Genomic DNA, 23,793 nt, shown 5'->3' with positions numbered 1-23,793 from the left:
GAGTGAGAGGAAGATGAACTTTAATGACGACAGAACTCAAGTCTATTTATAGCAGCCCATCACTGAAGCCTCCCTTCTCCACACTCATATGAAAACATACACACTATAGACCCACTCTCTAGATTACGTTACCCCAGTAATGTGTGCCTGCCTAAACATGAGTTTTAGAAGAGTTTTCTCAACCGGAATCAAAAGTATAAGAATTCAATCTGAACTCAAATAATTCTCATCAAATTCTCATTAAAGAACAACATTATCTGAGCCTGATCTCTGTGCTTATATGTAGGTAATCATATGAAACTTTGTCATTTGTTAAGTACAATATGGACATACTGTCAGCATTTAAAACACAAGCAGTATTATGTATATACAGCTATAGAAATGTAAAATATTTATAAAGCCAGTATTTCATATTTATTCCATATTGATATAAGTACATTTTTATAGTTTTATAGATATATTTTAGGTCTCTTAAACTTATCCTCAAACCTAAACAAAACCACTTTTAAAAAAAGTACAGTGACATACATAACTTTACTTTGATAACCCCTCTCCTATATCTTTAAATATTTTTTATTTGTTCCTCAAACAGCACAGTCATATAGATTCGGAAAATTTTGATTATAGCCCAAGAATAAAATAGATTACTTTCATGATTATTTCATTGTGCATTTGTGATTCATTTTATGGTTGTTTTCATCACAGGATATACAGAAAAACACAGTGAGTAATGGTTGAAAGATTACAGGATTTTATTTTAATTTTTCTTGTTTTAAAGTGTAGTCTTATTTAAAATTACTTGAAATGACAGTCACACAGAAAATGTTATAATATTAAATGTTAGAATTTCAAATTAAGTGAATAAGCCAACTGTGTATAAATAAACACAACTGAAACAAATCACATCATAAATACAACAGAATCAACCTATTCATTCTATTAATGAAATATCCATAGATTAAATCTTTATCCATAGATAAAGTTGTACATGATTCACAGTTTAGATGCTGTCAATACGTCAGTATTGAACATTTTAGTGTTTATGTGAACCACATTTTACGTAAAATAATACTCATGAGATGACGTTGCTACTATCCACATTAATTTTATAGCCGTTTCTTATGGCTGTGCACATTTGTTTCTTTTTTAAAATTATTCTAAGACATTTTAGAAAAGACAAGTTGAAGCTCTCAGTTGTGTACCATCACATCTCCTTCGACTCTGAGCAATAATATTTTCCACTAACAAAAGCAAACACATGCACATGGATCATTTTCTGTCTTGCCCTTTATATCCCAGACAGAACAACTTCACACCTCCTTAGTTATTTACAATGGTTTCTTTTTCTTAAATTCTGTCTTTCTCGTCTTTTTTCCTTTCCTATCTCACTCTCTCTCTATATCCTCCATCTCATTTCCTTCCTCTTTTTTTGTCATCTTTCCATCTTCTTCTGTAACCCAGTGTCAAAAGACATGTTTTGGCTCTATGTAAATCTGAATCGCGCTGAAAACCCGTCCTGACGAGCTGCCTCAGCGAAGGCAGTTACTATGGCGACGTCTTCCCTAGGGCAGTGAATTGTTGACGAGCAGCGGCTGGAAGCCAATGGCAACAGAGCGAAAGTGAGAAACTGGGTGGAGGATATATCTTTCCCATGGACTTGATTTAGGAAATATGGAAAAAAAGGAGGGACCAAAGAGATGACAAGCAACACAGAAGTGCAACTGCTAAAAATACTCAATTTCCCTCTCCCAGGGGGAACGTCTTGGGGTTCTGTGAGAAAGGCGCACAGATATAAGACGGTGTTTGACTCCAACAAAAATAGAGAAAGTGTGTAAATCAGATGGCAGAGCAAGTGAACGATTTAAAGACAAACCAAATAATGGAAAATGCTAGGATAATGGAAAATTTCACACTTGTTCTCTATTAGAGCTTTTTTCCATTTCCATTACTTTTTTCCATTTACCAACATGCTAGTTGGAAAAAAAATAGGCTCACTGGAAAAATTTGTTCAAGATTCCAAAAATGTACCTATAAATACAATTCACTGCAGTTTTCAGCTGAAGTGAACACTAATAACAGTAACACAGCAACAAAGTTTACTCCTTTTCACACAAATTATGATTTCAAGGGCATATTATCGATTAATAAAGACTTAGTTTTATGTGGTTTCCTGCACAATACTCTGTTATGACCTTTGAGCATAGTGCAAAGTAAAGTGTAAAGTAACACATTTTGACATTTGCATCAAATAACCAGCTCCATATATATGGCTTTTCTGATTTAGTAAAATTGCTCAATAGTGCACCCAGTAAAGCATTAAACTTGAGACACAAAGCCGCCAGGTGTGAGTCTTGGAAACACAAATCACAATAAAAGAGATCAAAGACTTCTAGAAGCAATCTAAAATTACATGGTTGTTTCAGCGAATGCGTTTTTATCTTACATTTGCTTGTGTTAACACTATTGGATAGGTTTAACATAAGTTTTAGTGTAGGTGGTGTGTTATTTTCAAACCCTTTAGCGCCACTCACTGGACATTTAAATTACAAACTGTGGTGATACAAACAACAACCAATGTAGCAAAACATCACCTGATTTACATTCATATGTTTAGGATAAAACTGAACATGCTTTTAGTTAGGGCTGAACGATAAATCGAAATGAAATCGCAATCGTGAAAAGGCAGTGAAACACGGTTCTGTGATCAGTAGTGAATCTCCATCCGAAGGAAACTCCAAATACACCCTGCAGAAGAAATCCAGGAAATCCCTATAGCGGTAGCTGAATAAACAGAAGATTTAACTGCTTTTATTGATTCAACATGACTAATAAACACAAGACTACGACAATATATGATGTATCTGAGGTCTTATTATAATTTTCATTACAATAAAGTATATAATAATGCAATGCTAATCGATATAGCCTTAATCACTGCTTAGAATACTATGAAGTATGTTGTGTGCTTTATTCTGTGTAAGAAGCCACATCATCTCACAGAAGGATTTATTTCAAACATTCGACTGACGTTGTGAAGTGAGTTTGGAGTAAAAACATGTTATTAAATGTGGTATTTTCACGTGCTTTCAGATGGAGCGACATTTACTACACAGAGCCGTAGTTCACTGAGAAGCTACGCAGACAGCTGTAATTATCGCAGAACAATATCTTCGATTTCATTATTGTGCGATTACATCGTCTGCGATAATGAACGCGATATTGTGTAGCTTGTCAGTGAACTACAGCTCTGTGTAGTAAATGCTGCTCCATCTGAAAGCGCATGATGGATATTTACTACTAATCACAGAACCGGCTTTACTGACAAGATGCGCATGACCATCGCATTCGATTAATCGTGCAGCCCTACTTTTAGCGCCACCCACTGGACATTTCACTTTGAAAGTGCAGCAAAATGTGCAAGAAGCACTGTAATATAATTTTGCAGAAATGTCGCCACAGGCACGAATTGCATCAATGTGCAAATAAGTCACTGTGACCTTTCACCTCACAGCAACAGACAACTGCTCCGCCTCTTAAATACAAGCAGCCAATTCGGGCCTCTTGTTTCCTTTTTTCTTACCAGCTGGAGCCAAGTTTAGCTCCAGTGCAGCTGCGCAAATCAGCAGCCCTCAGCAAATGATTGAAAGCTGCTCAAATGATGATGGCTCACCCAATCCTGTGTGACAGTTACTCTCTATATAAAGTATAGAGTGGAAGACTTCACTATACACTATTAAAAATAAAGGTTCCAAATGAGGGATTTTAGTGCGATGCAATAGAAGAACGATTTTGGTTTCCTCGAAGAACCTTTCAGTTAACAATTACATTTGTTCTGAGTTTGAAGAACCTTTTACCACTAAAACCTTCTGTGGAATGAAAAGGTTCCATGGATGTTAAAGATTCTTCACCGAACCATCAATGTCACTAAAGAACCTTTATTTTTAAGAGTGAAAGAAAAAAAATTAAAATAGATAGAGAAAAGGCTTTGGTGGCTTGAATGTATGAGAGAAAAAGTGACAGCATCTGTCCTTCTGTCTGATTGTGTGGCTGCAAGCTAAGAGTAAGGGACAAACCGCAGAAGAGAATGAGGAGAGAGAGAATGTTATGCTATTGACTTAAAATGGCAGGGTGTCTTGGTGTCCAGCTGGCTTATCAACTGCAAAACACGACCCCGCAGTCTACAACAGCAATACACTCAGGACTGATACCGCATATACGCTAAAAACCTGTGCACCACGGTTTTTATAGTTTACTAAAGACTAAAAACACTAAACATAAAATATTTTTATTACTTGAAATAAACTTTAACTTAAAAAAAAAAAAGCTAAATTTCTCACTTTTCAACTTGACATTTTTTTTCACACTAATGTTAACATGCAAATTGTCTTGTGGTTGTACTATTGAAACTGCATTTTAACATTTACTGTATGAATGACCTCCATTCACTTCCACTGTACATGCTTTTAGTACAAGTGATGTACCAAAATAACTAAAACTAAAACTGAAATAAAAATGTATTTAAATAATTATAAACAAAAACTATTAAAAATCACATTAAAAAGCTAAATTACTTAAACTACAATCAAAATAAAAAATAAAAATATTATTCAAAATATTATTCAAAATAAATAGTCTCTTAATGATACTAAAATAACATCTTAAACACGCTGAATGATTCAGGAAGGTGAAGTACATATTTAAATCAGCACATTGTGTTTAAATAGCATGTCTCACCTCTATTAATCGGACCTGTGAATTCTGTCAGAGGGGGAAAATAAAAGAAACCAAGTGAGAAAGAAGTGAGAATAAGTGGGAATGGATATCAGGTAGCTTGATCAGAACATGATTTACTAAAGCAGATACGGCTATAGAGTGACAGAGTCTCCTTTTCACTATGTGGGTGCAAGTGAGAAAGCCTCAGTTAGGTGTAAAATCCAAAAATAAAGCCTTTTTCAGGTTGCTGCGGAAAACTGCACAAAAATGTCTGTGGCATCATTTTCACTAACCTCTTTAGAACACTTTCAGTTTTTATTATAATTTAAACTCTTAGAGTCAGAAAAGGAGTCAAAGATTTTAAAGGAATAGTTCAGCCAAATATTCTGTCATTGTTTACACTAATTTTGTCACAAATCTGTATGACTTTTTTTTTATTTCTGCAGAACACAAAGGGAAGTCAGTGGGGTCCAGTGCTGTTGAGAGATAATATAACATATCTGATGCTCAACTTTCACAATCAGTCTCTATTCATTTATGTTAATTAATATACATGAGGAGAGGCAGGTCTAAAGTAGGAAAAGCTACATTGACACCAAAAGGTTGAAATAATATTTCTAATGCTTTTGAAAGAAGTCTTTTCTGCTCACCAAGGCTACATTTATTTGATCAAAAAAATAGTAAAAACAGTAATATTGTGAAATATTACAATTTAAAATAACGGTTTTCTGTGTGAATATATAGTAAAATGTAATTGATTGCTGAAAAGCTAAATTTGCAGCATAATTACTCCAGTCTTCAGTGTTATACATGATCCTTCAGAAATCAATCTAATATGCTGATTTGCTGCTTAAGAATTATTATTTTTTTTTACCAATGTTGAAAACTGTTTTTGCTGCTTAATATTTTTTTTGAAACCATTATCAACTACAATTCAAAAGTTTGAGTTATGAAAAAAAAAGAAAGCAATTGTTTTATTCAGCAAGGATTGATTAAATGGATCAAAAGTGACAGTTAAGGTTTTTGTCCAAATATGTGTAACAGTGTGTACCATACACAAACAAAAATCGACAATGAACTGAGGAAACAAAGGGACTTATACACTAAAAAATCCTGGGTTATTTTTTTAACCCAAATGCTGGGTTGAGACTTTTGGGTCAAATCTAACAACCCAATGTTTGGGTAGTTTTGTGTTACTCAGATACTGGGCCAGACATAACCCAGCGGTTGAGTTATTTATCACAGGGATTTTGCGTTCTCTTCAGGAAAGAGCAGTTCTAAGCGCCTTTTGGCCTTTTGTACATGAGACCCTTGCAGTGGTGGATAAGGACCAATGGGTTTTCCCCAAGGGGAAACCCACTTCACATGATCAATTTTACGCTGTGATGGCTTTATGCCTTAGCCATGTGGAAGAAACCTTGGTTCTTAGCCCAGGACCCTGTGCTGGGAGCTTCTTGTTGTCGTGTGACGTTTACGACAGATGCAACCCTCATGGGCTGTGGAGTGATCATGAGCGGTCGCTTATGGGAAGACCAGCATCTTTTGTGGCACATAAATTGCCTGGAGATTTTGGCTGTGTTTCGTGCACTGAAACACTGTCTCACAGAACTGAGAGGCCATCATGTGCTTGTCTGCACAGACAACGCATTAGTGGTCTCCTACAACAACCATCAAGGGGGTCTGCGGTCGTGCCCCTTTGCAGGTTGGCACACCAGATCCTCCTGTGGGCTCAGGGAAAACTCCTCTAGGGCAGTCTATGTCCCTGGGCACCACAATCAGGGAGAAGACATCCTGTTTGAGGCCTGGGCAATGGAGGCTTCACCTCGAGGTGGGGGATTTGAGCCCCTGCCCCTTTGAGATCCGACGCTAAAATTCCCTCGTCCGGTCTACGATTTCTGCCGAGGGGGACAACCCCCTCTGGTCTGTGTTTGTGCCCTCGTAACGCCATTTCGTCCCTGCCCCTCCGGAGGTCTGTGCATGCCACTGGATTTGGTGGGAGTTCGGCCAGGCAGAGGTAGATTTGTTTGCATCTCAGGAGACAACATACTGTCTGCTCTGGTTCTCCCTCACACATCCAGCTCCTCTCAGACTAAATGGCATGGTGCAGGCGTGGCATTTATATATAGCCGTAATGAGTCCCGTGACTGGCTTATACAGCTGTGACGGGTCGCGAGGCGAGCGTGTTTATCTGTGAGCGTGTTTACTGTCGCGTTGAGTCCAGTGTCTTTTGATGTTTGAATTTTGATGGTTGATGATTGCAATCAAGGTAAAAATGATTGCGTTGATGTACAGGAGTCGTAAGCATGCGTGAGTCTGATACACCGTGTTTGAGCACTCTTGACGCACAGATCATATGTTGTATTCATGCACAGACACATTTCAGTAGATTCACGTTGTTTCCACACACATTCAGGATAATGTTTTGATTTGTCTTGTGCATGTTGCTGTGTTTAGTCAGTGTGCACAAATGTATCAATTATATGAACTTCTTATATCATTTGGTTCGTTGGTGTCCTTTTGGAGTCTCCCAAGTGACCTTTTTTTTTAAAAAGATATCTAAATTTATCTTGAAATAAGCTTGCAGAAAATACAGTTTTGTGAGAATCATCCTTCAATCATTTGGTTTACTTTGCTGGATATAGTAAATAATGACAAAATGTATATATATATATATATATATATATATATACACACACACACACACATTTTGTCATTATTTACTATAATGTCAGCTGTCAGTTTAACGCATTAGCTTAATTAATTAGTTATGAAAAAATTACACTATTAAAATATTTTAACGCAGTTAACACATTGGCCCCACCCCAGACCTATACATGCAGTTATGCCATAAAAATTCAAGATATTGGGGCAAAAAATGCCCCTGTATGAGTTTTTGTCTCATATTTATATCATATGATAAGCGATATCACACCAGCAGAAAGAGTAATATCACACCAGTGCAGTTTTTGTCACGAAGAACATAAGTGCAAATGTGATTTTATACAACAGTTCAGTAAATAAGAAATTAATATTGTGCAAGATTTAAACACGATATTGTGCGTTTTGTTCAGTTTTGCCAACAAAAATATTACCTATAAAGCCACAGCAGAATTGTTGTGCATCTCCGAGCAACACAGCGATGTTTAGTTTCCGAATGAATCTGCGTTTTGAACGAATCGTGTGAATCAATGATTCAGTAGCCCATTCATAGAGAGAGCTGTTTACTGAATTCCTGAATGAATCAGCCATTTGAACGAATCGACATTTAATAAAGACATTTACTGCCCCTGCTGGTAATTTTAGTTTCTTCTTTAGAGTATCATTTAATTTATATATATAAAAAAAAACATTAAAGGGATAGTTCATCAAAAACGATATATATATATATATACATATATATATATATACATACATACATACATACATACATACAGTTAAGTCCATATATATTTGGACACAGGCACAATTTTTATTATTTTAGCTGCTGACAAAAACATATTCAAGTTACAGTTATATAATGAATATTGGCATAAAGTGCACACTCTGAACTTTAATTTGAGGGTATTCTCATCAAAATTGGAGGAAAGGTTAAGTAATTACAGCTCTGTAATATGTACCTCCCCCCTTTTTCAAGGGACCATAAGTAATTGGACAATTGACCGTTCGCAAAGAGCTAGACTGACAAGCGATCTGACCAATCAGAACACGGATATTATGTGCCACCGCTGCTATCCGCCATCTTGCCCAACATCTATGGCCGGTCTCCATTGAAATCCATGTTAAAACGACTGAATTGAAACTTTTTCAATATAACTAAATAAATGTGGACGGTGATGACCAGTTGCACAGATCTCACCAATAGAAAATCCACTGGACCACACCCAGGAGGAGGCCATCCCTCTTGTGGAATGGGCTCTCACACCTATAGGGCATTGCAAGCCTTCTGATGTGTAAGCCAAGGCTATCGCATTGGCGATCCATCGAGAAAGTCGCTGCTTTGTGGCCGGCAAGCCTTTATGGCGGCCTCCAAAGCAAATGAAAAGCTGCTCAGACTGCCTAAACAGGCACGAGTGCTCTAGGTATACTCTTAGAGCCCTTACTGGACAGAGCATGTTCAGACCCTGCTCACCATCTGTAACGGGGAGCGCCAATAGGGAGATCACCTGAGCTCTGAACGGAGTTGAGAGCACCTTAGGAACATAACCATATCTTGGTTTTAGAATGACTTTACGGTCATGCTGATTGACAGCATTAATTTGACTCATTTGACTTATTTGACTCATTAAAATGGAAATCAATTTATAACTTTTTTGAAATGTGTTTTTTCTGGATTTTTTTGTTATTCTGTCTCTCACTGTTAAAATAAACCTACCATTAAAAGTATAGACTGATCATTTGTCATTGGGCAAATATACAAAATCAGCAGGGGATCAAAAATTTTTTCCCCACTGTAAGCCACCACTATCATGCTGTCCGACTGGACCAAGACGTGGTGCCGTTTTAAGGCTTGAAGAAAGGTTTTCAGGGCTAAGAAAACCGCCAACATTTCTAGGCAGTAGATATGCAGGTGTTGCTCCGGGGCTGACCAGGAGCCGAACGCCGGATTGCCCTCCAACAGGGCGCCCCAACCCGAGTCGAACGCGTCCATTGTGACTACCTTCCTTCTGGAGGTCAGGTGTAACCTCATTCCTGTTTGGAACAGGCGAGAGGTCGTCCAAGGGGCCACAGCCTTGATACAGCGGTGGACTACCCTGACAGGAAGCTGCCCCAGGCGCCAGGTGTGGGGTGGAATGCGGGCTTTGAGCCAAAACTGAAGGGGCCGCATGTGAAGCAGGCCCAGAGGAATCACAGAGGTGGCAGCCACCATAAGGCCGAGCAGCCTCTGAAACACCTTTAGGAGGCGTGTCGTCACCGGTTTGAGAGACGCCGCCAATCGCTGAATAGTCAGGGATCATTCCGCCGTTATCCATGCCCGCATTTGGGCGGAGTCTAAAATTGTTCCCAGAAAGACTCGCTGTCTGGGCAACAGCTGACTCTTGTACGGGTTGATGATCAACCCGAGGCGCTCTAAGTGGCTGAGTAACAGCTCCCTGTGAGCAGCCAACTCCCGTTCTGACCTGGCTTGAACCAGCCAATCATTGAGGTAGTTCAAAATACGGATTCCCATCTGTCTCAGAGGAGAAAGAGCCGCATCTATGCACTTCGTGAAAGCACTTCTGGAACAGAAGTTAGAATGACGCCTCTGAAGCGGTGGTGGCCTGCGAGCGAACTGAAGCGAGTAACCTCGTTGAATTGTTTTGAATTGTTTTTAAAACCCACCTCGACACCCCCAATGGCTGCCCAAGCCGTGAAACGGGAGGCAAGAGGGTTTATTTTTGCGAATGAGAGCTTGCTGAGAGAAGGCGGGGAACTTGCATTTGCGTGAGTGAGTGAGTGAGAGAGTGTAAAGAGGAAATTTGTATGTGGGTCCGCTATCACAGCGGTAAAACATTCGGGTACGCGCTGTACCTGCAGAGCGTGACCCGTTGGAAACGAAACTCCATTGCTCAGAGGTGCTCGGAGAGATGGAGGATGAAAGCGAACTGTTTTCTGGGGCGTTCTGGCCGGGGCGAGAACAGAGCCCCTCCTCTTCCTCTCTAGCGCATCAGGAAGGTTTAGGCGGCTCGGGGGCGGGGACCTTGACGCTTCAGAAAGGGGAAGCGTTTCGCCTTCCAGGGCACTGCTGCAGCCCAGGCTCAGATTTCCGCTGAGGCTTAGTTTTGCAGACTGAGTGGTGGGAATCTTTTGGCGGCCCGTGGCTGCGGGGCCAGGGCGCTTGGGGAGGAAGTGACGCAGCGCCTGTGACGTCTTCTGAGCCTCCGAAAACCTTTCTGCAAACTCGTCCACAGTGGGGCCGAAAAGGCCCTTTGGTGAGACTGGTGAGCCGAGGAAAGCCATCTTCTCAGCGTCCTGATCTCAGTGAGGTTTAACCAGAGGTGGTGCCCCAGCACCACCAAACTGGCCATGGTCTTGCCAATCGCCTGTGTCGTTGCTTTCGTAGCGCAGAGCCAGGTCTGTTGCTGTGTGCAGCTCTTTGAAAGCCTCCTGGTGTACTTGGCCAGACTTTTCCATACCACGGAGAAGCTTGGCCTGAAACACTTGAAGAACTGCCATTGTATGCTGAGTCGACATGACACCGCTCGAACCCGCTGAGAAGGACCCGCTGCTCCGCTGTTTCTTTCTCTTAGGAGAGAAAGGATACGTGAGAGCTGAGCGAGGGGGACCGCCTTCGTGGAAAAAGGCGATCTGCGAACGGAGACAGGAAAGACTCTTACTCTCGCAATGGGAGCATGAGCCTTCAGTGAGCGCAGCCTCTGCATGGGCGCTGCCAAGACAGGCGACACACTCACTGCACTCGTCCGTCTCATGCAAGGGATCCTTGCATGAGCCACACTCACAGTGCGACATTTGCAACAAAGCGCGCTGACATTTTCTCTTTAGGAAATTCACTCTAGGCTTGCTCTTCACATGCCGGATGGCCGCAGGGAATCTTCGCTGCTTGGGCGTCTTCGACGGTGGCGAGCAGAGCTGGAGTTTCTTCTTCCTCGGCTTCTTCTTGGTTTCTTCCAGAGTCAGCAAAGTGATGATCCTCGTCGCTGAAGGAGAATGATCTGATGAAATGGCGCTGCGAGCCGACTTATATACACGTCGGCTCCACCCTTTCTGGCAGGCTAAAGCGCCATTGGTTTGTGCAGCTACACAAATGTGAACAAACCAGGCTTCAGTACAGAATAAAACAGGAGTTTTCCCCATACACAACATGAAGTGAACGTTCGAAAGGGAACCTGTCATGTCCGGTGCTGTATGCATGGCTTGCAGCTCTTAAGTTAAAATACTGAGTGTGAAATAATAAAATTATATTTTAAATGTGTACTCTTATCCTTCTGTGGACAAAATCCTGTGAACTTCGCCCCCGATCGGGAGCTGTATATGCACTTCACTTGTGCGCTCATCTGTTTTCAATGCAGCTAACCTCGCATCGCTCATGTCATCATCCCACTCATTAAACTATGACAGGTCCTTTACTGCAAAAAGATGGTCATTGCGACAATGTAAACTAAAGTGATGAAACTATGTGTCTTTTTAAAACCATTTTCATAGGTTGCTCGGAAAATATGTAAATGTGCATGCCCAGTAGCCGCAGCTGTAGTCCTTATTTCATACCAGAAGTAACCTGCTCTGTATTGTCTGTCTGCACGTTGTCAGTTTTCTCTTTGCTCTGCGATGTATTTTTCACTGCGTGAGAACATGGCATTGTTTGTCGGGGGTAGCAACAGTAACTAAGGAGGGCGGGTCTTTGCAAACGGTCAACTGACTCAAAAGCTGTTTCATATGTATATATATATATATATATATATATATATATATATATATATATATATATATATATAGCAAAACAATGAATTATACTAGGTTTTAAACGATTTGTCAATCTCAAAATGTTATCAACACACAGCTAGTTTAATCACCGGTTTGTAGAAAAAAGATTGATTTTGGATGTGACTTCAACCATACAGTAACAACACATTATTACAAATAACTCAAGATCTTGACATTTGATTTGTTTAATCCTAATAAAATGTAAAATGACGGTAACAAACATATGCATTACTTTGAAATATTTCTGTCATGCTTCTGTCATTTTTATATTTCTGTTTTTTATATTATAATACAGGTATTTCTGTTATTTCTAACCAACAAGAGGATTTATTTGGTCCATGGGCTTATTAGGGTCACATTCCATAAACATTGGGCAAATCATATCCAACTAAAAGCAATTACTTGTGCTTATGCCATGTGACCTTAATGCATCATGTCAGAAGAGGATACACTCGAGGTCTGATTACCACACAGTCAAAAATGATGCAGCATGATTTGTTTTTATTAGACTGCAGTGATTGTGCTTGTCTGTGAGGGATTTTCTAGCCACCTACTCCTTCTGAAATGTACACAAAATATTTGGCCAATGCAAAGAACATCATGTGCAATGATTACTGACATGCCTAAAAATAGCACCTTCCCTTTCCTTCTCATTATTTATTTCCTCCCACCTTTCTCTCTCTCTCTCTCTCGCTGCCTCTGTCTTTTTCATCTAAGCTCCCTCTCTCACACGTCTCTCCACAAACACACGCACTCCCGAAATTTAGCATTCAGTTGCCAAGCAACACAAACCTCAAAGGATTCTCGTCTGAAGACAGGGTCTGCCGTCTCGTCCTTTTATAAGGAACAAAAACAATGGTGAGGACGAGAGAGAGACAGAAAAAAGAAATCAATCTCAGACTTATTACATAATCCCCTCTAATTATGGAAGAGCAGTTTAAGGAACTGCACCTATTAAACGTAATATGGCTTAGCTCTCACAGATGAGCAAAATACTGGAGATTTTGCCAGTGGAATTTCATCCAATTGCAGATCTGACATTGAGAGCAGTCATCAACTTGGCATTTTTGCTAGCGCTCTTTGAATTGATGAGTTACCTATTATATAAGGCAAATGAAACATGATTTAACCTTTAACATCAATGCTAACTTGTATTTTAATATTAAAACACAATGTATAAAAACAAAACTCGCAAATTTACACAGCAGTCAGTATCGGGTAAGTCTCACACTTAACCCTCTGATGCTCATTTTTGATCAAAAATTTTTACTATTATTATTATTATTATTATAAATATTATTTTTTAGAATTGTTCTACTTGCTATGTGAGCACACGCACACACACACAAATCATGGATGTGATTTGAAAAAGTTAAATGGTCCTGAAAAAAATAGTCACACTTGTAGTATTCAGATTTACCATTAGCATTGGAAACTAATGGATAACGGATTTCACCTAGTGAAAACGTATGGTACTGCGCCCAAACAAAATCTTAATTAAAAGTTTTTGTTGAGATATCAGCCTCAGATTTAAAACACAAGTTGTTTAGATTTAGACATAAAATACAAACTTTACTTTACTATTTTATTGTTTTTTTCACTTCAGCAATAATCTGCCTTCTTTAAAGAGACCAAACTTAAGTCTGCGCTCAAAAGCATTCATGATTTATCTTTTTTTATCTTATTTATCGTTTTTTTTTTTTTTTTTCTATGCTCAAAAAGTGATTGACAGATAATTAATGGACTACAGCATAAATATAATTTAGTATAATAAAATCCCCTAATAAATAAGGAAACTAAAATATAGTACATTTATTTAACTGATTTTTGACCGTCTAGTCAAGAAGCACCAGAGGGTTAAAACTTAAGCATTTTTTGCATTGCTTTAAAACAGTAACAAAATTGCTTGACTTACTAGTAATTACCCTTTCTACCCTCCGCTATAAACCCATAGTGAATGCTCTCTGTAAGTGCTCTTGGATCAACTCAATGCTTCTCGTCTCATTTTGACTCGAGAGTGTCAGCTGATTAAGAGAATGCAAGTTCAATTCAAGAGTCATTTAGCCTGATTTGTGAATCATTTTGACCAGCTCAAATAGGACAGCACTAAGGAACTAAGAGCTGTTAATGTATGAACATTTGCACATATGTGAGAGAGAAAACTAGTAAATAAATTACTCTTTATCTGGGGTGTTTCCGAAATGCAACTATGGTCACAAGTTCCGTCGTTATCAATAGAGTTCAACGGAACTTGCGACCATAGTTAGCTAACAATGCTTTTGAAGTACTGCTGAAAACTAAAATATATGGTTACACTTTATATTAGGTGGCCTTAACTACTATGTACTTACATCAAAAAATAAGTACAATGTACTTATTGTGTTCATATTGTATTGCAAAACACTTCTGCTGCTATTGAGGTGGGATACGGGTAAGGTTAGGGACAGGTTTGGTGGGTAGGTTTAAGGGTGGGTTAAGGTGTAAGGGATGGGTCAACAGTGTAATTATAAATGTAATTACAGAAATTAATTACATATGTAATTACATATAGGTCTTTTAAATATAAGTACAATGAAAAAACATGTATTTATTTACACAATAAGTGCATTGTACCAAATGATTAATTCAAATGTAAGTACATAGTAGTTAAGGCCACCTAATATAAAGTGGGATTAAATATACTTTAATTAAATTTTTGTTGAAACTTGTGTCATGTATTTAAATATATTTCTAACTACACATTTGTAATCATAAATATGCAATTAAGTACATTTAAAATATATTAACTTTAAAATGTAATATCAAATAACACATTGCAGTTATGATTATAATCAAGCTTTAGTATGTTAGTCCACACATCAAAATAAGTGTACTTCTTTAAAGCATGACAAAAGATTATTAAAACATAATGATTTTAAATGTACAAAAACTTTTAATTTGACATTATTACAAAGGCCACTTTTTAGAAGTATACTTAAGTTTGTTAAGAAACAGTCATGAAAGTGTCTCTCTTTAAAGGGGTCATCACATGCAAAATTCACTTTTACATGTTGTTTGAACATACTGTAAATGTGTGTTTACACATCCACCATATAATAATAAAAATCCACCCAGTGCTTTTTAAGAAATCCCCAATAATAATAATCACTTTCTCAGATCAGGCTGTTCTGAAATTCTTGGCAGAATGACGTAGTTCTGCACAGGCCACTCCCACGACAACTGGTGTTTTACCTTAGACCCGCCCTGAGTGAGCTGTCATCAGTCCACAATTGTTTCACCGCTGGAGCAGATGTAGACAAGAATGACTCCTAAGCGATTGAGGTGTTTTGTTGTTGGATGTAATAATGAACATAGCAGTCCTCATTTACTCCTGACATCCGAACTGATAAAGACGCAGTGGATTACATTTGTTTTATAAAGGGAATGTACCCCCGATCTACCTAAATGCATTTATGTTCGCGCGAATCATTTGTAAACCAGCTTCACCTACAGATGAAGTGAGTATAAAGTTTTTTTATGAATCTTTGCAAATCGCCTTTCCTAATAATGTGCTAGTTAGCAAGTTCCGCAGCTAAATGCAGTTAAAGTTTACAGCCTCAGAGAACGGCTTGTCACTCTACGGAAGAGAGGGGTGGGGTCAGCAGAGCTCATTAGCATTTAAAGTAACACGCACCGAAACAGCTTGCTGTGAACAGACCTGTTATTGACAGGGTAAAAAGGGAGTTGTTTTACACTACCATTGAGAAATTTCAACCAAAGTATGTTATAGACGTTTCATGAAGACTCTAAAGAATCATATCAACTTATGGAAAATTGGCATCCGATGACTCCTTTAAGTCACTTAAGTGGCCTTTTAGTTTATTAATATTATATTATCCGCAAGTACTTTTTACTTTTGAAGTACACTACAATTGCACATTAAGTAGAATTAGGTAGAATTCTTTTTTTGCATGTATGCGTATGGGAGTTTAGTAATGTGGGGAAAGTATTCAGGTTTTAATCATATTAATCCCTGAGTCAATAACTCATGTCATTTGTTCTAACGCTCTTTGATTTGACATGTTCATTGGGGAAATCAGATTCTCTATATCAAAAGATCTAGTTTGATAGTGTTTTGGTTTGCTTTATGCCTGACATCCCTGATTTGAAGACTGTGTATCTTCAATGCTTGAGTGTACAGGTCTAATTCTGGCAACTAACAGTGCTGCAAGCATCCGTTCTGTCGTGTTCGCCATTATTTAAACTGCTTGCTGCGCTCACAGATTAAAGCAGACAGACCATGCTGTGATCACAGTTCTCTGTACTTTGTCTGCATAATACACAAACTGCAACAGAACTACAATAATAACAACAGAAGTATTTGTCTGAGATCAATGCCTGTAAGTGTTTTCCAGATGAGGCAGTAGAGTGTCTGTTCCTGACGTCTGTTTATGTTTGCTGTAGCCTCCTGATATCTCTGGACAGTGTATGTTTTCTCTTCCACCCCTTTTATATGTCCCTTTTTTTCTGTTTTGCTACAGTAATTCATACATCTCAGCAACATGTGGCCTCTTCAGACAGAACTTTGCTTTCCGAAGGTCAAGCAGAGTCTTGTGAGAAAGAAGTACACTTTAACATAATTTTAAAAGAGTACTTCTTATGGAAATAATGTATTTTAAAAGAATATACTTAAGTGTAAACTTAATGTAATGTTTTTGGACACTTAACTGAGTGTTAATTGCAATTAAATGAAAATGTATTATAGTTTAAAAATTTGTAGTAAATGCAATCAACTGAACTTTGACCTTTGACTTTGAGTGATTTTTGACCCTCTTAAGTAGGACTTCAGTACATCTTTATATGTAATTTCATAATTACTTCTATTGTCTTTATACGTTGACTTAATGTACTTCTTTAAAGCACTACACAAATTTCTTAATACAATGATTTAAATATACTTTAAATATAAAACATTTAATCTGACATTTTACAAAGTGCACTTTTTAAACGTGTACTTAAGTGTGTTAAGTCAAGTCAAGTCACCTTTATTTATATAGCGCTTTTAACAATGCAGATTGTGTCAAATCAACTTTCCAATATCAAAATAGGAAAATATTGGCAAAAATGTAAAATGATAAGATTAAACACTCAATTTTCAGTTAAAGGCATTTCATAATACAATGATAGGTAACACAGTCATGAAAATGTCTCTCTTTACGTCACTTAAGTGGACTTTTATTTCATTAACAGGTTTATGCAGGTTTTATCAAGATTAAATTAAGACTTTTAAAACATTTAAGACCAAGTAAAAAAATTAAGGAATATATTGAAGGAAACACAAAATAGAGATTATTTTAAAATGGATACATATTTACTTGAGAATCAAAATAGCGTCACATAAAAAGTCTAGTTAAGAATGAAACTGATTAAAATAAAGTGAGTTTATGATTTAAACAAGAACTCAAATTAAACATGCAAATGGGCCCAGAAAAAAAGTTTTTTTAAAAGTTGACACATTTGTTCTTGTTTTAAATTCATTTTGTTCAATTTTGTTTAAGACTTTTTACATTTGCATCTCAAGCAAATATACCTTGAGTTTAAGGATGTTTCGATTTTTAGACATTTAGTTTTTTTATGCTACAAGTGCACATTCAATACAATGAAGCAGACTTAATTTTCACAAAAGGTGTTTAGAGAATATACAACATGCAACCATAGTAGCCTAGAGCTACAAGCACACACAAATATATTTACTGTGTAAATGTTGTATATCTTTCAAGCAGTGGCCTTTGGGGAAAACAAATATTTACTCTCACTCTTAGTAGTTTGTATAAATCACCACAAAACAGTCAATAAATAGCACACCATAAAATCTTAAATATAAATGCGAGATTTAAAATGTTCTGAAATGCAAACACTATAAAACATTTATTGCCCACCTGCTCTGGGAGTGTCAATTGTTTGATTTTCGACTTCATACTGCAGGACCCTGCGTCTGGGAAAGTCTGTTTCTGGCCACGAAGACTTGATCTCTGAAATGACATGAGAAATTAATATATCTCTACACCTTTCACAACCAAATGTGTACAGAAGTGTACTTCTATATCTGCAAACTGTCACTGCAACAGTCAACAATGTTAATGAAAACATTTACGAATCCATCAGGTAGACCAAAAAAGGTATTTGCGAGCAAGCATGCTTGAGTAAAAACATTCGGCACCAGAAGGCACTTCAAGCTCCACTACGTAAGCGTGCGTCCTGACGCACATACTGTACAACCAGAACCATTTTGTTTAGTTTTCCCTTGGCAGCATGAAAACACAACATTGTGGCACAGCTATGCAGCATCCTGTTCTGTTGTTCAGGGCAGCAGAGTTATATATAACATTGTGAGGATACAGTACCTCAAAGATGAAAAAGTTTGTCACACCGACACATATACAAGTTGCTTTTTAAAATGAATAATTCATCTGCCATAAATTAGTAGATAAACTATGCAGTTCTATAAATCATGACAAATTTGACATTATCTGTCTCAAGCAAAATTTAACAACTGAAATCTGAATTTTGTTATTTTGTGAGATGTGTATGTTTGGACAGTCTACCTTAAATCAATATTCTCTGAAATCATAATTGCATTGCATTTTGTTGATTTTGCTCACCCATGGATGCTCTGCAGTGAATGGGTGCCATCAGAATGAGAGTCCAAACAGCTGATAAAAACATCAGAATAACCCACAAGTAATTCACACCACTCCAGTCCAACAGATAATGTCTTGAGAAGTGAAAAGCTGCATGTTTTTATAAAACCAAATCCACCATTAAGGCATTTCTAATCTTGGCATCTGGCTAAACTTCAAGTCCTCTATCCATAATATTGCTTTTTCCAGTGAAAAAGTCATCTTGTGTGAATAAGGAGAGAAATATGCATGGACCAAGCACCATTTACAAGCCAAAACAGCCCAAAACTGTTTTGTTTTCAAATATGTGGGTGGATTTTGATGTGAGAGGACAACATTGGATGAACTTTTTCACTGAGTGTTATTATGGATTATGAATTTTTCCAGAAGTGGCAGTTTAAAGTTAAAAGATGGATTTATTTCTTATAAACATGCAGCTTTTGTCTTCTCAAGATATTAACTGATGGACTGGAGTGGTGTGGATTAATTGTGGATTGTTGTCATGTTTTTATCAGCTGTTTGGACTCTCATTCTGACGGCACCCATTCACTACAGAGCATCCATTGCCGAGCAAGTGATGGAATACTACATTTCTTCAATTCCAAAATAAAGAAACAAACTCACCTACAGGGTGAGTATGTAAAAAACAAAACAAAAAAAACACAAAACTGATGTGAATCTATGTTTTTCTTTTCTTGATCTTTAAGTTCAGCTTACGTTGTAAGCATTCAGATATAGTGTCTTTGCAAGCTTTCGGTCCTTCTTACTTTCATTCAAATGAGGATGAGAGCTTTCTCTGCCTAGTTTGGTCATTGCGTCTGAATGTTGTTTTGGACGATAATTGTCTAAAAGCAGACTGGACATCTCATCATAATTTTGCAGGTTCTATAGCCTGAACGTTTTTATCAGTGAAGCCAGGTGATTAAGATTATTTCATTAAAAACTCAGAGGTGATTCTCACTAAAAATTCAAAGATTTCATTAACTGGTTATGTTAAAAATCTGTGATTTTTGAGTTCAAATTGAGACAATAGAGTGTGGTTTAAACTGCCTTAAGATTATGCCATTTCTAATGTGCTCATTACTCTGTTGTTCACAGTCTTATGGAAGATTTTTGAAGCTGTTCTCGCCAACTGGTTTAAAAGCTGTTTCTTATCAGACTGTCTCTCTTGCTCTCTTTATAGGGCATATTTTTCCAGCTTTCATTTTGTGATGCTATATATGGGTAAAATCAGCTCCTCTGCTGCACTACCGTCCTCTCTGTCATCACAAAACATAAAAATGAAACAACTGATGCCACACACGAAGATCACGCTGGAACAGTTTGTTGTCGTGGATCAGTCTGCTGTCAGTGGGTATAAACCTGTGGCTGTTCTTTATTCAAGATATGTCAGATAACCCAATTATACAAGTACACTTGAGCAGAATAATGTTTGTTTTTTCAACTTGCCCACACTGTAGACTGAAAGTGACCATTTGTCTATATATCATTACTGTGCCTTGTGAAAAAACTAGGGATTGATGGGCACTTGAAGTGTACTTCAAATCTTTAAAGTATAAAAAAGACTATACTTGCAGATAATGCTTATTTTCTGAATGTTATCATCCATGAGCTGTTTCGTATTTCATAGTGCTTGATTCTACTTTGCTGTATGCTGCCCTGTCTATATAACGTTCTTTTGCTGCTTCTACTATTGTCTGTCATCATTATCTACCCTTCCAGTGTTATTTTGTCCTTGTTGCATGTACATTGTAAAGCGTCCTTGAGCCCTGGAAAGACGCTACATAAATAAAACGTATTATTATTATTATATAATATTTATGAAATAAAAGAAAGACACTTTGATGTTTCTTAACACATTTAAGTACACTTTTAAAAAGTGCACTTTATAATAAAGTACATTTTAAACATTAGTTTTAATAATCATTTGTCGTGCTTTAAAGAAGTACACTTGTTTTGATGTGTTGACTAACATACTAAATTACATGTAAAGCACATGATTATAATTATAGTGTTTTTAAGTGTACTCAAGTTCTACTTAAGTGAGTCCAAAAGCACTCTAAAGCTCAGCTAATTGCATTTAATTTGAATTTTAACAATAATCATTTTTATTGCATTTAACATGCAACAAGTGTCCAAAAACATTACATTCAGTTTGCACTTTAGTATATTATTTCCATAATACGTACTCTTTTTAACAAGAGCTATCATGCTTCAATAGAAAATATGTGAAAGTCATGTAGTTTTATTGGTTTTACCTGGTTTGAAAGAGTTTTATTAAAATAAAATGTTAATGTTGTTGATTTAAAAAAAACTGATATTGCTATGGAAGCAAACACACAGCTGACATGTTACTGTATGTCATTGATCATTCTGGTTTAAATAAGTGAATTCGACTGTAGCACTGATGTATAATGTCGCATGATTTTTTCCCAAACTAGTTAAGCATGAACCTCGCCCCACAGCTGATTGCATTGGTCAACTAAATAATGCAGTCAACCTGTCAAGAAAAGTTCATATTCATCGATTAAAAGTTCACACTCACTTAACTTGTTTGAATCATGCAAATATGTCAAATGTTACCAAATTGCCCAAGAAACAAAATGTTAAAATTATTTTTGTAATTATACTATTATAATATCCAATTATAATATTAACACTGTGTTTACAAACGTATCTGCTGAAAATAATATGTTTGCAAACCAATATTCATTAGTATTTAAACAGCCTCAAAAAAGCTCAAGTTCATATGCAAGGCTCATTTATTTTTGAGTGTTTGAAGAGATAAATGCTTGATAAAGACAACACCTCTGATGTTCCCAAAACCACAAAAGTACCGATCTCTTAATATAAAAATAATAAAACTATAGGAAGCATATAATTATTGCTTTCACCCTTGGTAGGCAAATTTCTAGAATCAGGTTCTTTTGGACACTTTTCAAACCCTTAATGCAGCATCATAACTTGATTTAGGTAGGATACTTTACATAGATTGGTCTTTCTCTCTCTTCCTCTAAATAATGAACACTATTTCATATCACCTTCTCTTTCAGCTTATAATGCAAAATCAGAAATATTGAGTTTTTGTTACTCAACTGGTAGAGCAGACACTACCAATGGCAAAGTCATGGGTTTGCATCATAAAGGAAAATATTTATTATATTCTATCCAACGTGGCATTGAACATTTCCATAATACAGCAGCAATGCATGTTAACTGCAGTATTATATATACTATAGGTTAACTGCATGGGAAAACACCTTTCAGTGGTGCTGTGACGCAGGTGTGAAGGGGTGTTTTACTAGCAGGAGAAGCCAGAAGAAGAAGAAGAAAAATCATGTAAAATAGTAATTGCTGCTTTATGAAAACCATTTGTGACCCTGGACCACAAAACCAGTCTTAAGTAGCACAGGTATATTTGTATCAATAGCCAAAAATACATTGTATGGGTCAAAATGATTGATTTTTCTTTTATGCCAAAAATCATTAGGATATTAAGTAAAGATCATGTTCAATGAAGATATTTTGTAAATTTCCTACCGTAAATATATCAAAACTTAATTTTTGATTAGTAATATGCATTGCTAAGAAGAAGAAAAAACTTGCCCCTTTTAGACTTGCACTCTATTCATTTACTAACTGCTTGTTTTCTTCATTAAAAAAAAAAAAAAACCTGAGCACTAGCTTCTCTAATCTTTTTGTATTCTATCTGTTTTCTTTTTATTTATTATACATTTAACAAAAGCAAAAAAGGCCTCTAACACTAGCTTGCTATATATTATTTTTCTATTCTGTCTGTTTTCTTTTTCTTTTATAATAATAATTTAAAAAAAAACCTTGCTACGTGTACTGCGTTGGACTAACTGAGACTTTTTATAGCACTTGCATATCATTGCTCTTTTGTTGCTTCCATTGTCCTCATTTGTAAGTCGCTTTCGGATAAAAGCGTCTGCTAAATGACTAAATGTAAATGTAATGTAACTTCATTTGGACAACTTTAAAGGCGATTTTCTCAATATTTAGATTTTTTTTTTTTTTTTGCACCCTCAGATTCCAGATTTTCAAATAGTTGTATCTCAGCCAAATATTGTCCTATCATAACAAACCATACATCAATGGAAAGCTTATGTATTCAGCTTTCAGATAATGTATACATTAAAAAAAATGACCCTTATGACTGGTTTTGTAATCCAGGGTCACATTTTGGCTAAATTATTAGGCTATTGTCATTTTTAATGTATAAAAAGACCAACAAACTATTTAAAATTCATTTATTTTATTTCATTTATGTTTATAAATCAGTATGCTCCTCTTCATTAGGAGCACTGATGCGGAGGCACACAAATGAGATTCACAAAAAAAAAAAAAAAAACACTAAAAATGCATGTCACGAACAGAAGGATGACCAAGGGATGATGGTGTAACACTAATGAATGTTTTGTCTATGATTGTCCTAACCTGTCAGCTGCAGGACCTGTGCGAGCCACACGACCGCGAGAAGCCCGACTCCACAGCAGCAGAAGCGCCTGGCGCTCCGTATCACCGGCTTCATCCCGCTCCGTCTGCTCCGCGCCTCGGACTCAGAACATGATCGCCGCAGATTCCTCCTGTTTTAAGGCGGGGCTGCTAACTACCTTCTGACTAAACTAAACTTTTGGGTTGCCTTGTTTTTCTTCATCACAGTCAACACTGCGCTGTTGCGAACTGTTTAGACGCATCGTTCCGCTAAGCTGTTTTAGGTGCTCAGGTATCATCTGCTTCAAAGCGCGCAAATGCGCCCACATGCCATTGGATTTGGAGTGGTCGTTCTAAATGGTACCCTCTCCCTCCCTCTCTCTCTCTCTCTCTCTCTCTCTCATATACTCACACAAATCACACCGCTGCCACTTGAGGGCGGCTCTTGCCAATAGTCGTGCTGTAATCGTGGACGACCAATATGAAAACACTAGGAGACGAAAGACTCAATCTCGTACAGTATGTCCCTATCGCTCAAATTCTCTGA

General features: G+C 37.2%; 1 protein-coding gene across 1 annotated transcript in view; it reads right to left on the bottom strand.

Moving 5' to 3' along the window:
• Nucleotides 1-23,582, bottom strand: part of LOC131545045 (sodium/potassium/calcium exchanger 3) — a 40,719-nt gene extending 17,137 nt beyond the window's left edge. Inside the window, exons 1-2 of the mRNA XM_058783653.1 lie at nucleotides 23,250-23,582; nucleotides 18,051-18,143 (exon numbers count right to left, since the gene is read on the bottom strand). Of these exons, the coding sequence (XP_058639636.1) occupies nucleotides 18,051-18,143; nucleotides 23,250-23,343 (187 nt within the window). The 5' untranslated portion in view covers nucleotides 23,344-23,582. The remainder of the gene's footprint in view (nucleotides 1-18,050; nucleotides 18,144-23,249) is intronic.
• Between the last annotated feature and the right edge of the window lie 211 nt (nucleotides 23,583-23,793).

Source organism: Onychostoma macrolepis, chromosome 07 (genome assembly GCF_012432095.1).
Source record: "Onychostoma macrolepis isolate SWU-2019 chromosome 07, ASM1243209v1, whole genome shotgun sequence".
Classification (NCBI taxonomy): domain Eukaryota; kingdom Metazoa; phylum Chordata; class Actinopteri; order Cypriniformes; family Cyprinidae; genus Onychostoma; species Onychostoma macrolepis.
Note: the sequence above shows the minus strand (reverse complement) of the source record. Positions and strands in the feature narration are given on the sequence as shown.